This window comes from Apteryx mantelli, chromosome 6, assembly GCF_036417845.1.
Source record: "Apteryx mantelli isolate bAptMan1 chromosome 6, bAptMan1.hap1, whole genome shotgun sequence".
Classification (NCBI taxonomy): Eukaryota; Metazoa; Chordata; class Aves; order Apterygiformes; family Apterygidae; genus Apteryx; species Apteryx mantelli.
In genome coordinates, this window is record NC_089983.1 from 38,058,097 (window position 1) to 38,073,575 (window position 15,479).

The 15,479-nt window shown below is 44.8% G+C and overlaps 1 protein-coding gene across 4 annotated transcripts in view; it reads right to left on the minus strand.

Annotated features, from left to right (window-relative positions):
- The window catches only part of SEMA5B (semaphorin 5B), a 278,169-nt gene that overhangs the window by 37,942 nt on the left and 224,748 nt on the right, over positions 1-15,479 (minus strand). For all 4 annotated transcript variants that reach the window (XM_067299307.1, XM_067299305.1, XM_013960654.2 and 1 more), the window contains exon 13: positions 6,829-6,946. In XM_067299307.1, coding sequence (XP_067155408.1) covers positions 6,829-6,946 — 118 coding nt within the window. The remainder of the gene's footprint in view (positions 1-6,828; positions 6,947-15,479) is intronic.

Here is a 15,479-nt window from a genome sequence, read left to right on the forward strand (position 1 = left end):
CTTTCCAAGTAATACAACGGCCAATGCTAATTGGCCCAACTCTGTTCTGGTTCTGCCCCTGCAGTACTTGGGACTGCTCCTATAGACCATTTTCCTAGTTAGCATTTGTGTAACCACAAAGACCAACTGAGATTGGGGCCTCATTGAGCTTGGCCCTGTCCAAACATTCAGTAGGAACTGGCTCCCTTTCTAAGCAGAACTGTGGCCTGGATGGATAAGTTGGATGAAGGACAGAAGGTGAAAGAGATGGGGGTGACTATAATTAATGCTCAGGATCACACTGTGGACTAAAGAGCAAGAACTGATCTCAGGCAATTTATAGACCAGAGCAGGTTGCCATCTGTTTTCTCTGCCCTTTGTTTTATGCCTGTGCAGCAGCTAACAGACTAGGACTTGCACTAGTTCCTAAGCACTATAACAAAGTTAAAATACTGCAATCCTGGCAGAGCAAAAGCATGAGGAACAGACTGTTTCAGAACAGATTTGGAGAAGAACGCCCAAGAAGGAGGGTGTCAGTGACTGCTCCCAGGTGTCTTGTTTTAACCAGTGCTGTTACGGCCGCTAAGTGACCCCTAAGATGTGGCCTTAGCAAGCGAGCTGCTAGCCCTTATAGCCAAGGCTGAACTTGAGAAAATCAGCACTGTCTGCTCCTTTCTGGGTCACTCCCAGGCCACCAGTGCCTTCTTGTGCCCACTCCACCACTCTCTCTGGAACCAGCTCTGAGAGGAAAATTTGCTAGCTCCAAGACTACGTTTGGCAGCCTGCTGTGAACCTCTGCCCTGGATCCCCCCTGTTCCTGACTTCAGAGACATAGTGCAGAGAGACATCCAAGCTGGCCTGTCTAGATACAGCACAGGCCCAGCACAGCTCAGTCCCTCACCGGCTGGGAGCCCCTGCATCTGTCCCCCAAATCAGGTGACACATTTCCACATCATATTGGCAACCACGGGGCTACTCAGCGCCCCACTGCCTGTCACACAGATGCTGCACCCAGGTGATGTGCAGGGATGTAACACCACAGACCTTGTGGGCAAAACAGAGTAATGGCCCTTGCAGAGAAGGAAGACTCCTACTTGCTCCTTGCTCCCCAGCCCCAGTGCACACCAGGTAGCACGACTGTGGTACCAGTGAGAGAGGTTTGGATACAAAACGTACTGGAAATGAGCACTGAAGGTCTTATACCACGATGCCTTATGGTTACAGGGAGCCAAAGGCATCGTGGTGCCCAGCCAGCAGCAGGAGGGGGTGTGAAAGTGCTGTGCCAGACCCAGGGTCTGGAGCTCAAGAGTGATCCCCATGCTGCTGCTTGCGGAGCTGAGACTCACGACTCTGCTTCCCCCAAGCCCTGGGGTCGGCAGCCCCGAGGAGCTCCCAGCTCTGCTGGGCTGGAGCTGCTCCACCATGTGTGGCCAGGCCGCTCAGCCCTGCCCTGAGACGGCTGTCTCCCGTCACGCTCTCGCCAGCATCCCCAAGCCTCTCCCACCACTTCCAGCTGACAGGTGCGCTGGGAAGGGCACCTCAGGGACTGCAGCTGGCAAGAGGAAATAAGGAGGGGGAGACTAAAAATGGCAGGCTTGGGAAGGCTGGTTAGTAAGAAACCAGAGGAGCCGGAAGAGAGACCCATTTCCCCCACAGTTTCCCCATATCCCTCCAAAACTCTTGTCCGCTGCCTCAGGCTCTGCCATCAGGAACCCCCTGGACTTCAACCCTCCTTAGCGACTCCCACTATCCCCTTGGCCATCTGCGGGGTGAGGCCAGCTCATCTGCCTCTCGTCCCCCCTCTCCTCCTCCCTCGCGAGGGGTTACCTCCTTGCCATGACACGCTGCTCCCAGGAGACCCCCTCCAACCTCCCCACCTCCTTCATCCCGCTGGGACATGAAGGCAGGGAACGGGCGACTCATTCCCACTAACGTCACCCTGGCACGCTCAGCGGCTTTGGTAAAACAGCCAGCAAAGGCAACACTGAACTTGGCCTCGGTGTCTCACGCAAAGAAGGGCAAAGAAAGGACCAGGCTGGGGCCCTGGCGAACAAGCCTGGCTCAAAAACCGAGCCAGCTACAGCTGCTGACAAAAACCATGGGGACCACACTTCGCAGACTGCAGCCATCAGGCATCAATTCACTGCACTGCCCGGGGGGGAAAAACATTTCTTCTGCTCTACCAGCAAGGAAACTGAGGCACTGAGAGGCTGCGAGACTGGTCTGGGGCCACGCAGTGAGTCAGCCGTACGTGTGGGAAATGTCCTTGAACACTCGTCCTCTGAAACACGCTGCCCTGAGTTTATTCTCCGAGTCTGGCACTGCGTTAAACACTCACTACGCACCTTTCGTGGGCTGTCATCTTCCCTCCCACCCTTCTCACGGCATCAAAAATATGCAGCAGTGACACGGAAGTAATTTAGATCTGTTACTGCGCTTGTCAGACTGTACTTACGGGGCTTCAAGCCTCTGTTACAAACCTTTGTTTTCAATAGATTATCAAGCCGTAGTAAAAATTTGCTCCGGGCTGCAGGTTACGAGGCAAGACGCCCAGAGAAGAGAACACTGCGTTTTGTTGCTGTCGTCAAATTTGTTGTTTTAAACACACATGCAGTCAAAAATGAAGACAGTTGGGTTGCTAAAAGTTAGGGGGTAAAAATATAAAGAGAGCTACTTTGAAATATTTAATACTAGATTTTTATCCCCTTTTTCCTCTTGCCGTACAAAAGTCATAATCCAAGTATTGGATCATTTCTACTCATTTTTGAGCCAGAAAGCCTTGCTGATTCCAGCAGGGAGTTCTGTTCAGAAATCAATGGTATGATATGGCCCGTGGCTTCAATTAAAAAAAAAAAGCTGACAAATAATTATTGGCTCATGAGTGATACTGGGAAGCAACCCAAAAATTAAACAAATAAGCGGCCATAGCTGAAATGTGAGGATTTATAAACATGTCACGTTGTGAGTGTGGGAAGTTTTTATCCTTAAGAAATTATATATGGATTATTATTCCATCTTTAAATTCACAGAAATATCTTCAAAAGAGCAAACTGGGAATTGGGATAAAAACCCATATGCATTGATCATTTGCAGGAAGATCTCTACAAGGGAAGTCCTTTGAAGCCAACAGTGTCCATTCAATAGAGAGGACACCTTTAAAAACACCTGTGATCTAATGCACTTTTCTCACCGGACAATATGACCAATTTGAGTTCTCTTATTTTGTAAACTGGCATACTTCTACCAAAGGCTTCATCCTTTCCTCCTTGTACCATCTCTTCCTCCTACTGTCTAAAGGCTCAAGTACAGCATTTAAAAATTCAGACTGAGCACTTCCCAACCTCTCAACAGGATATTTTCAATGTTTATTCTGACATTATAGACAAGGCTAGAAGCTTTGCCCGTTCTTTAGATTCATCAGTACTTCCCCCTTGGGATTCGGATGTCAACTGCTTATAACTTTGCCAAGCTTCAATCATTTCAACTGGACATTTCCATGTTGGCTGTTTGATAGAAGCTGAAAGTTTGTGGAAAGTTTCAATCAAGGTACTTCAACCATTTCTAAAATCAAACCTAAGAAAAAAAGAACATTTGTCCATAAGTAGCAACCTTTTCCTTGAATCATTCCAGTGTTCAAAGCAAGGAACTGATCTTTATCATGTCCTTGTAACATTTTTTGCAATTTTCATGAAAAGCCATTCAAATCTATCTAGGGTAAAAAATCCTTGGGAGGTGGAGAGGAAAATTCTCGGTTTCTCAATGCTTATTACAGATTTTGATTTTGGCACCTAAAGTCCTGATATATTCTCTGTGCACTGGGCATGCTCTAGTGCTGGCCAGAGCAGGATCATCCCAGGAACTGCAGCACTGAGTGGCTGTGACCACACAAATTAAGAGCGGGGTGCAAGTCCACTAGCCACCCTTAAAAAAGGAGTGGGGAGACTGGGACTGGCTAGCAAGAAAAGGCGGTGGCAAGGAGCAGATGCCAGATGGCTGAGATAGGGATTTGCTGGACACATGGAGTGGACCTGGGATGAAAACCTGAGAGGCAGAGCATGATCTGGCTTGTGAGAAGAAGAACTGGAATAGTCACTTCCTGACACTGGACATACTCAATTCCTGAGTCCCAGACAACTAACTGCCGTCAGCAGTGACCCCATGTGCTCGGCAGCTGGAGTTTGTGAGCTGAATCTGAAGTCCTTTTCCTGCTGATGTCTCATACTGGCATCAATATGATGCTATAAAGTAGGATATGTGTGTGTGTGTGTGTGGGGGGGGGTTCATTTTCCTAAAAACAAAAAACATCTCATCTCTCCCAAGCCTAAGAAGAAATAGCATGCAGTCATGTAGTTCAAGACTGCCTGATATGGCACATACACCAATAGGGAATACAAAAGCTGCATATACAGCATTTGTCCTAGCATTTCTTAATATTTGAATGTTTGACATTGCAACCTTAGCAATGGATCTTTAGCAGATTCTGAGTGTTATCTGTTAATAACATATATTAACCATTGCACAAAGTGCTATGTTAACACAGTACGATTAATCCTGTATCCAAGGTCCCTTATTATTAAAGCCAAATAGCTGTAGTACAAGGCAGTGCTGTACAAAGATGTACAGACCAGCTCTGAACAAGGATGTTTGCATAAGAGTAGCTGTCGAGTTTCTTTAGTGTTGTGCTTGACTCACACTAATGCCTGGCCCTCTTAGGACATAATTCAGTAATATGCCAGTTTCAGCTTTGAAAGTTCCTGCATGCCACCCCTTTAGCTGTGCCAGGACATCTGTTTGCGGGCTAGGCTGCAGAAGGACTCACTGACATTATCTGGGTTGGGAAAAGGTTATTTGGGAGGGGTGTTTTTAACCTAGACCATGTCGTGCTTTAGTGTGATCTCACATACAGCTGTACCAGCGTAGCTGAGCGCATGGTGCTTGGCCCAGAAAAGTGGAGTGAGAAAAGCCAAGATTTCTTAAGACAGTAACTCATCAAACTAAACTCTCAGAATAGGCCTGTTTTAACTGAAATTTCACTTTGGGCCACTGCATTCCCTTACCTTTTTAGTGGCCATTTGCACACACTGCCCTAGCCTCTTGCCTCTGTTGACCACAGTCTTTATCCTGCACTGAACGTTAGGAACATACTTGGGTGCACAGCTGACGTAGGTGCTTAAATGAGCCATCCCTTTCCATCCCAGAGGTGAATTCATTTCAGCGAGGGGCAGAGCAGAAAGAAAGAGAAAGTGATTGTATGTGGGTTTTAAAGCGCTTGGTGGCCCTTCAGTCGAAGGGCACAAGGCTGATGTATGCAGCAGAATGACAGCACCTAAACCTAAAATAATCTACAAGGGAAATGCTAAAGCAAAGGTAAAATGAGCACCCCAAGAGCAGCCAAAGCTCCTCAATATTCTGCGCCGGATTTTTATGACCTTGAAACAATGATCTGGAGCAGCCTGCTCCCTGGTGTGCACCACTGCAGACATGTTCAAACCAGCGGATTAACACCTCACACACCTATCAACAGACACAGGCATTAAGCAGGACGAGATAACAGCGTGGGCAATCAAGAAGCACTGCATCCCAGTTCAACACGGGAGGGTTATAAACACACAAGCCTCTGAATCCAGCAGCGAAAAACTTAAGCCTGCCAAGCTGAGGATGGACTGAAGTAATGACTAATATTTCCTGGGAAAATATCTGAGAAGTAAGGAAGATAAGAGGCATAAACATCCCAGCACCTCCAGACAGAAATAGCATACTGAAGATACAACCCATCCAGCCCCCTCTCTCTGTCTACTGTATTTAGCAGTATTTACATGCTAATTGACATTAGATAATAACAATGGACATTAATGAGAATTTCTCCTCCCCACACACTACAATTTATTTAATAAGACTAGCTTTCCTTCCTAACCACGTTGCAGGTATGGTTCAAGCAGCAGGAATTAAATTTGGCCAGACGGCTTCTGGGGATCACAGTCAGGAGCCGGATATTGTAGTGAGAGAAAAAGGATGGGTGGGTGAGAAGGGAACCAGAGAGCCAACTCAAATTGACTCAGGCAGTGCCACTTTCTTTTAACTGCCACATCTCATGGAGAACAGGGCAAGGAAAGAAGACAATCCCCTTGAAATATCACACAGATTTGATTTTTGGTCTACTAAATTCAGGTTAGAAATTAACACTCTCCCCTTCCCTCCTGTTCTCTAATATATACTGTATCCTTTCGTTCCCTCTGCAAACCATCCATGCCCTGTTTCTCAGCTGCTCCTCAGACGCTTTCACCTTTTCCAATGCAATGCTTCTTCACCAGCTTTAACTCCTGCATCCAGCTCTGGAGTCTAAGAGGGGAACAAACTGGACACAGCCTGAGGACGCTGTACAGCAGCTATTCTGATTTCCCAGACCTACAGGGAAGCCAAGGAAATGGTGCAGATGGCGGAGCACTCCTGAGGTGGCTCCATTTTCACCTGGGCTTACCTCCTTCTCAGCAGCAACCCAACAGCATGATCCAACCTACTCCACTCAAGGCAAGGGTGGGCAGGAGGGGGACTGAATGCTTGTCTTGGGATCCCCCCTTCTGGGGCAAACAAATGCATTGGGATGTCCGTGCTCAGAATTAGAGAAAGTGTTTGCCGCTGGGCTCGGCATTCCCCCTAACAGCCAGTGCTCTTCCCCTCTCAGGTCACTCCAGAGCACAGAGCAAGGAGGATGCAGCTGTACAATGAGACCAGCTTGTCCTAAGGCAGCTTCTTGGCATCAGGCTACCACACACTCACTTTCTCTCTCCCTTTTACACACACACACTCACACACCAGTGGATACAAAATATTTCCACTCCTTCCACTTACTGGGCACTCAGTAATATTTTGAGTCCACAGGCTCATGTTGGAGCTGTCCTCAATGGTGGTGCATCGCTTCTGCTTGCTATCCCAGCCGCAGTAGGGGTCTCTGGCTCCTAGACATTCCCTGCATGTGCAAAGAGAAAAGATTAAAGCTCTTTAAGACTGGCTAGCTCTAAAAATGCGTATTCAAGTATAGTGCTTGTATATGACAGCTGTCAACTGCACTGAGGCTCAGCAGAAGAAACAATTTCTTCTAAGCAGAGGTTTACCTGCTTGGAAGGGGAGAATGGCTGAATAGAAGAGTGATAGGACACAAAGCAAGTATCACTCATAGAAGCTGTAGATTAAAAATCAGTTCACTCCTTTCCAAGGCCTAGGGAAAGAAAATGACTTTACAAATTTTAGTCAAAGAACACTTGTCATTGAGATATCTTTGTGCCCCCAAGTAATCACTCATCAGGCCAAATCTCACACAAAGCAACCTCTGTGAGTATGTTTTCTGACACTCTGTCCATCCAAAGGGGTTAGACAAGCACAATTAGCCAATGGACCAGTAATAAAGGCTTTCTATTAGTCTTAGCCTTTGCTGGAACAATGGTTTCATTTATAATTCTAACATCAAGATGTCAGTTTGGAAAAGTCACAGCAGAACATTATTTCTAAGCTTTTGGCTGCTTTGAACACTGCTGTATTCATTTTCCTCCTGAATCCATATTTACAGGCTAAGTGGGTGTTCCCAACATGTGAGCTGCTAAAGAAAAATAACTAGGGTTACTACTGCCACTAGACAGAGATGGTCAGTCACAGAATTAGGCTGTACTGATAAAATTCAGCTGTATTGGTTATTCCTATGAGTCACTTTCAAGTTGTTAGTTTTCATTATGAAAACATAATTGTACAAGCCATATCATGCATGTGTTAGTCAAAGACAAAGAAGAGAGGACTAAACCTAAAAAGATTTGTAACACCACTTTTTATTCCAATGATCTGTTCTATTCTATCACACAAAGAGCTGCTAGGATCTTTCCGAAAGTCCCAAATGATTTGAAAACTGCCAATTAGACACCAGCAAGAGACCAAAGGGAAAAATTCAGTTCAAGAAGCTAAATGGGAGAGTAATAAAATTTATTCTAGGGTAGGTATCAGTATGATAAATGAAACATCAAAAAAAAGAATCAAATGCAATGAGATGTGAACTGTTCCCACCCAGAAATCTTTGAAATCGTATTAGCTTGTAATCAGCCACAAATGAAAAACCATGTCCGTCAAGCACAGTTGAAAATGCTGGATGCTGTACCAGTCTGTACTGACTCCACAGCAATTTGCCCTAAAGCAAACCCTAGACGGTTGTGTGCTCTGGTGCCCTCTGATTTTTACACATACCTATATGTTTATATTTTAATTACAAGTTTCGAGTTTGCTCATACATTGCAGAAGGACATTTGCTCTACTGAAGATTTAAACTACTGAATTATAAGAAACAAAGCTCTATATCCTTCATGCTCTAGGATGGAAGTCACAGTGGGCTGTCTACCAGATTTTCTTTCAACTGCTTAAAAACATCCAAGGAAAAGGCAAAGACGATTTTGACTCAGCCCCAGGCAACAGAACATCAAATATTTGCCTAGAGAAGATTTGAGATCCTCAGTCCAAGGACACAGAAGGGACATGTGCTGCTTTGCTCATTCTGGCTATGGATCCTGATCCTACTGTTTTGGCAAGACACACTGCCCTAATCTGCGGAGTGGGACTGCCTCCACGTCCACAGAAAGGTCTTATCTGCCTTCGACACTGCAGCAGCCCCTCAACACGGTCAGCGTAGAGCGAGTTACTGAGCAGCCATCGGGACTGCGAGGAGGAAGCAGGGCCACCTTCTAGGTAACTCGGCACTTCAGGAGTGAACTGTGCAGTTTCTGGAGAGAAGAATAATAATGAGAGAAGCAATGAAAAAAAAAAAGCTCCTGGTTTTAGTTACAGAGCCCTTTGGTCATGCTTCCAGACCCTGACACCGAGTACACGCTATTGTTTCCAACTGCATGAAGCCATTTTGCTGGGCACCCGGCGAGCAGAGAGAGGTCATTGTAATTCATAACAGGGAAGGCTGTTGTGAGCATCGCCCTATTATGATACACATTTTCTCTGAGTTTAATTTATAGGAAAACATGTGCTGCATAAATTCAGGAAATAATCTCCATATGTTCTGTGCTGCAGCCCTCAGCCACTCCGCAGGCTGCAATATATCCCAGTTAGGCACTGACCACTTTGCTGGCACTATCATAATGTATGTCATGCAGCTAATGTGCTGCTCTTGGCTGCGAGCTGCGAGCTGCAGAGCCCTCACAGTGCACCCGATGAATCACAGCCTGCCAGTCCCTTGCTGCCGACACTGACCCCCACAGCTGACGGGCCATCAGGAACCCAACTGCAGCCCCTGGACCAGGACGCGACGCTGGGCTTTGGCAGAAGTCCGACACGGCGCTTGTTAGCACGGAGCTGCGGCTGGCCCACTCTGGGCTGTCTCCGGGTCCGGGATCCTGGAAGCAATGAATTTCTATTTGGCTGCCTCTGCCATGCACACAGGACCCCGACTCCATTGGGTTGTCGAAACACGCACTCAGTAATTTAACAACCATCAAAGACTAGGACTTCTTCCCACCTGACAGCAGGCCCTCAAAACCACTTGAAATCTAAAAACAAAATAGCTACGCTGTCTGCCTCCCTTCAGAATTCAGAGCCCACTCGTCTGCCTCAACTCTGGTAAGAAACCTATTATATCAACTGACAGCGATACACTTAAGGGTAAGGAGAAATGTATTTACTTACACACAATTTGCTTCATTTTTTTCCCTTTTGTAAGCAGGAAAAGCATTACAATGTGCACTACTGCAAGAGAACATTTCTGGCAAATACCTTAAGTGAACACTTCAAAATCCACCCTAATTTATATCTTTAAGATATCTTTAGAATATATGTCCCTATTTATGTCATTAAATGATTAAACCACACCAGTGAACACACACCAAAAGACAAATATATGTATGCATACACGCACACACAGAGATCAAAATGCTTCAGTAATGTGCTGTCATTCTTAGTAGATCAGACACCGTGGTGTGGAAAATGAAAAGATATCACAGCATTTCCTTGTGCTCAGAACACTAAATAAATTGAAATGTTTATGTGTAAATATCATTTCATATTATGCTACTGCCAAAAAGTCCCACACAGGCCTGGGGACCTGAAGTCATGTGGGGCATTATGTAAAATCTGTGAAATAAGCTACAGAGGAGTTTACATGCTAGAATGAAATTCTGATGCTTCTAGAGTCAATGGAGCTTCTGCCACTGGCTCAGCAGGGCCAGAATTTCATACCATATATACAGTCTTCAGCAGTGAAATCTATACATCGGTTTCCTCAGTGACAGATGAGCAATGCCTTAAGGAACCAATGACAGCAACATTTCCCACCAAAATTCACACAGGTAAAGGGAATCCATTACTCCAGAAGAGGACCTGAGCATGGCAGGGAACATTGGCTGTATTAATGCTAATGACTTAGCTAATAAAATCCCCAAAAGTGGTACGTTTGTGAAAGTAAGATGGTGAGGTTACCACACAGCCTGTGCCCTCAGTTCCCCTCTGGCCATCTACTAATTGTAATGCATTCAGTCATTCAGTGAGGACTCAGGAGAGCACCTCTTGACAGATATCTAAGAGGTCGGAGTTGTTATGACAGGGCATTACCATCAATAGCGATTCACTTTAGTTCATTGGCTTGCAATAGATGTCTTATCTGAGGCATAATGGAATACACATTGAAAATGCTCAATTGAAAAACAATTCCATTTTTAAGGTATTTTTCTCTGGTTCCTTATTCTCACTTACCAAGGACATTTGCATGAAAATAGGATCTTATTCATAAGAGTTCACCTGCTGCCTGCTGTTCCGGAGCTGTAAGCCTTGCTGTTGTTGGCTATTGCAGTCATTTCTACAGCAGCGATCTGGGATAACACAAAGGATTAAGACTCTGCAAATGGGGCCCTATCCACAGCCCACTGAAGTCAATGGAAACTCTTACCTATGACTCAAAAGAGTTTTTATAGGGCCTTTGAAGCTTACAAATACTGAGCCTTCACTATTAGCATTTGCAGTAAAAAGATTTCTGCTTCCAAGATGCTGGTCCTCCCCAAGATCTCCTCAAGAAAAGCCAAGGACTCATGACGTGGGGAAGGGAGATCATAGCACTTTTTACTTCCCCATGCCCCAAGGGCCTACTTGGAGATATATGTAAGGCATGAGGCTGTACAAATATCTTGATCCATAGGCACATTCCTTGGAGGAATGGTGGGAAATGAAAAGGGAAGGGAAGAAGAAGGGAACCCAAAGGCAGCTGTGGGGAACCAGGCAGCACCTTAGAGGCACGGGCCCTTCACGTGAGGCTGAGCAGCTGGTCCCAGTGCCTCTCTCCCAGAAGGGAAGCTTCACCCCTTCTAAAATATGAACAAGGCATAGATAAAACAGTCACCAGCCTAAAGCAGGAGGTCTCCTAGTGCAATCTCAAGGATGCTCTGTTAGGTATCTCCCCTTCACGCCCCTCGTTCAGGCCTTGTCTTATGTCCTAATCCCATCTCCTCTCCATCTCCAGTCATGTGACATTGCTGCAGCAGCTACAACTTCACCTTTGGGAAGTATGGTCAGCATCCTATGATGAACACCAGATAAGGAGATTTCTGCTTGGACAAATATGGGAACTGCTCACCCACAGCACTGAGAACTAGACGTCACAACTGACCCGCCCTTTCTTTTGTTTTTATCTTTTTAAATTTTCTTCCTCTTTCTCTTAAAAGGGGCTGAATTTGACCAAAGGCACACAATAATGATTGATCACTGAGCACAACTGCTTTCTAAACAGAATGCTTGTCCCAAGGTGCTTGCAAAGTGACAGCAGCAATCTCATAATCTAAATGACACAAGGATTTGGGAACTTTTTTGTAATAGCCTAAATGATGTCTCCTTTCAAAAACTTCATTAAGGCTTAAAAGTCTCTAGTTCAGAAGTTTCTCAGTCAGACTTTAATTCGCTTCTGGGTCTAGATGACTTCATCTTTTGGTCAGTTTTCCCTGACAGACAAAAAGCTTCAGACTGCGTAATAAATGGATCTTCAGATCAATAGAACCAGACTGAAGATATTAGGCTTTAACAGACCAAGGGAAAGAAAGAATTACTAGAGCTTCTTCCCACTCTTATTACCAGAAAGAAGAGAAGCAAACATGCCATTTTGTACCAAGAGCCACAAAGCAGTCATCTCGAGCATTCACACTAAAGGACTGTGCTTCTCTCATCTATCAGGACGTGCTTGCTCTCCCAGCCTTCATCCTCTCTACATTTTCCTCTCTCTCATTCCTTATTGATGACTAAATGCAATTCAGAATGGAACAACAGGATGTGATGATCTACAGAGGAGGGGACTAGATCCAAAGGCTAAGAAACCCCTTCCCAAACTGTGTTTGCTAACAAAACTGTGGCACCATGATACGAGAGGGTTCTACATTTTTGCTGATGAATTTGGAGCCTGCAGTGAACATCACGTTCACCAGGGAGATGATGATCCCCATTCTGCACCTAGACTTTTAAGTACCCAGTAGGCATCACCACTTAGTTTATTAGAGGCACAGGGTTAGCAGCATTATCAACTCACTAACGCAGCGCAAACATTTATTGGCCTGATCCTGCAAGGCATTGAGCAACCAACACTCATCTGTGCTCAGCATCCTAGGTGACGGGCAGCACCTCGCTCCTTTTGAGGAACCAGATCTCAGAATTCACATGGCTTCGCTCCACTCAGAGCAGGCAAGTTAACGCTGAGCGCACAGCACTTTGCAAGCAGGAGGGTGGTTTTAGCTATGTCTGCTAGTTGCAGGCATGCAGCTGTGTTTGGCAGACAGGCATTTCCTGACAAGGTTAGCTTATTGTCCCATTGCTATTAACCTACAGAGAGGATGAACTAAACAAACAATCATATTAGCTACCAGCCAACCAAATCATAATTACTGACAACCTCAATAGCCCATGCAAGGAAGAGTGGACTTCTGTCTTCTCTAAAGCCAGATGGCATGAAAAGAGAAGAATGAGAATCAAAAGGATGTTCATGGCTTAGGAAAATAAGATTATAAAGGGAAAAAAAGCACCACACCTTCAAACAATCCCTATAGTTTTGATACCTTTAAAAATTTAAACTGCAGAGATGAGTTAGTGATCTGTGCAAATCCATTATCTTTCCCCACTGAGAGGAGAAGCCAAGTGGAACTGAGCTGCTTTAGTCAGACGGTGGTCAAGTAGCAACTTCATTTCTCAGCTGGTGAATATAACATATTCTGTGCCAGATGCTACTGCCCTTTCCTCCAGATCAGTAGCCACATACTTTATATGCAATTAATGGAGTGATTTGTGCAGCAGGGCACTACTCAGGAAGAGCACACTAGAGCTGTCAGGTACCACCACTGTGAGGGCTACAGTTGATGTTAATCTGTATAGCTAAGGTTTGGCATTTGGGTGCTTGATTTTGGACACAAAGGCAGAGAAGCTGAAGTGCGCGTGTGCAATTTATCGCCCACACGTGCTTAGCACCAATGATTCCTACTCTGCACATGATTTGTTTTGAATGCATAAATTAAAGCTATGGCGTAAAATGACCTCTAAAATTAAAATTCATCTATTGGCCAAACACATGTAACTTATTTGAAAAGAACAGTGAACATACACATGATTTTCATAGGCAGTTTCACCTTATTTTCCTTTCCACATCAGGGACCTTGACTTATTAGTATCCACCTCCTGCTCTAACATTTTCAATACCTCTTTAATCGATCGTGGTTTATAGATTATGGCCTCATGCAATTCACAGAACAAACTATTCCCTTTCTTACCCTCTGACATCCCATTCCATCATCTTCTAGCAACAGTGACTTCTTTATTGAATAGGTGTTTATTTTTATTTTTAAAGCCGTGAAATAAAACAACATTGCATTTATTCAAATATGAAGATTAATGCCACCTGAGAAAAAGTCTGATTAAATCTGGATTTATGTTTACATCAGTAAAGCAGGTTATTAAAAAAAAATGAATGTGGTGTTCCATAAACACTCTTAGGAACTCTTGTCACTGTGCCAAGCAAAACTGACCTCTAATAAAAACAGAAATACAGAGGGTCTCTGACTACCAATGATGGGATCAGTCATCCACAAGAAAACTTGGATGCTGTTAAAGCCCCAATGAAAGGAATAGCCAGAAGGAATTCCTGAGCGTGGGGCATTTTGTCGGGACTCTGAAGCACAACCATTTCCCAGCCTCAGCAGGCTTTTGAGCCTTAAGAAAACCTTCCCTCCGGGGCTGCCGAATGGAAAGAGGCAGCGGGGACTCGACACCCCTCGGAAAGGCAGCTTGGGCAAACTAGCGCAGTCACGTGTTCCTGCCTGGATCTGCCCCGTGTCAGCCCGTGTCTGAAGGCGGCTGCCAGGCGACCCTGCGCTCTGCTTCCACGTTTCAGCTTTGTGGTTGCAGACTTAAGTCTTCTGTGAGAACAAGTAAATTCTTGTAGTCTGGCGATGCGGGTAGATAAAGAAGAAAGGGTGGTTTAGGCAAGAGCAAGTCCAGTGCTAGGGATGGAGAAAGGTGCTTTATGTAGCCTCTGGAAGATGCCGATGATTTAAGGACACAAATTATGGTAAAGGAGGAAACTTAGGAAGGGAAATACACCTGCAAAGGTAGGAAACCTAGAGATGTGAGTGATGATAAAGAAACCTAAAAATGGTCTATAGTTGTCACCCAGGCTGCAAAGGGTAATCCATATTCGAGCAGCTCCTTTGTCAAAGTTGGATTTTGTTAAGCTCTGGGTAATTATTTTCTGCTCAACAAAATGTAGATTCAACCAGACAGAGTCTTTGTAGATTAATGTATGTTGGAGAAGGCAAATAAGCGTTAGACCATCTAGTACATCCCTGAGGATCTAACAGATCTCTTGCCCAGCATAGGATTATTTCAGCACCGAATAAGGGGCAAAATGGTCCTTTCAATATATTCTCCATTGCTTTTTCCCCACATAGTCATAAAAACACCATCGAGCAATATCAATTCCACTATTTAACAAGAGAGACTATTACTTAACTAAACAGATACTCCTGAAATCTAGCCCTATCCCTTTTCACACTAGTGTTCCTATAGATCTACAGCATTTTGGTATTTTGACATGTAAAAGACACTAGATAGAACTAAGTGCAATATTATGTTTTTCTGTGAGCCATGTGTATTTTATATGCTCTCTTGATCCTTACAAGTACAACAACAACAAATTTTCTCTGACTCCAGACCCTTCTTTCTCCCCAAACAAGTGAAATAGCACATCTCCTAATAAAAAGTTAATGACACATCTGTAGCAATGTATTCATCTGGTATTAATATGGGGCTTCTGTAACATGAAGGACACATTTATGTTTTACACTGTAACTGTTGTCTGAAAACTTGAGTCATGAAAGCAAACCAGCCATGGCAGCAGTAAGATGTAGGCTCCTTGCATGAGGAGCCACATCTCCGCACGTGACCGCTGCCTAGAATACAAATCTTATGACGTAATAGCAGCAAATTGCACAAATTGACAGAGG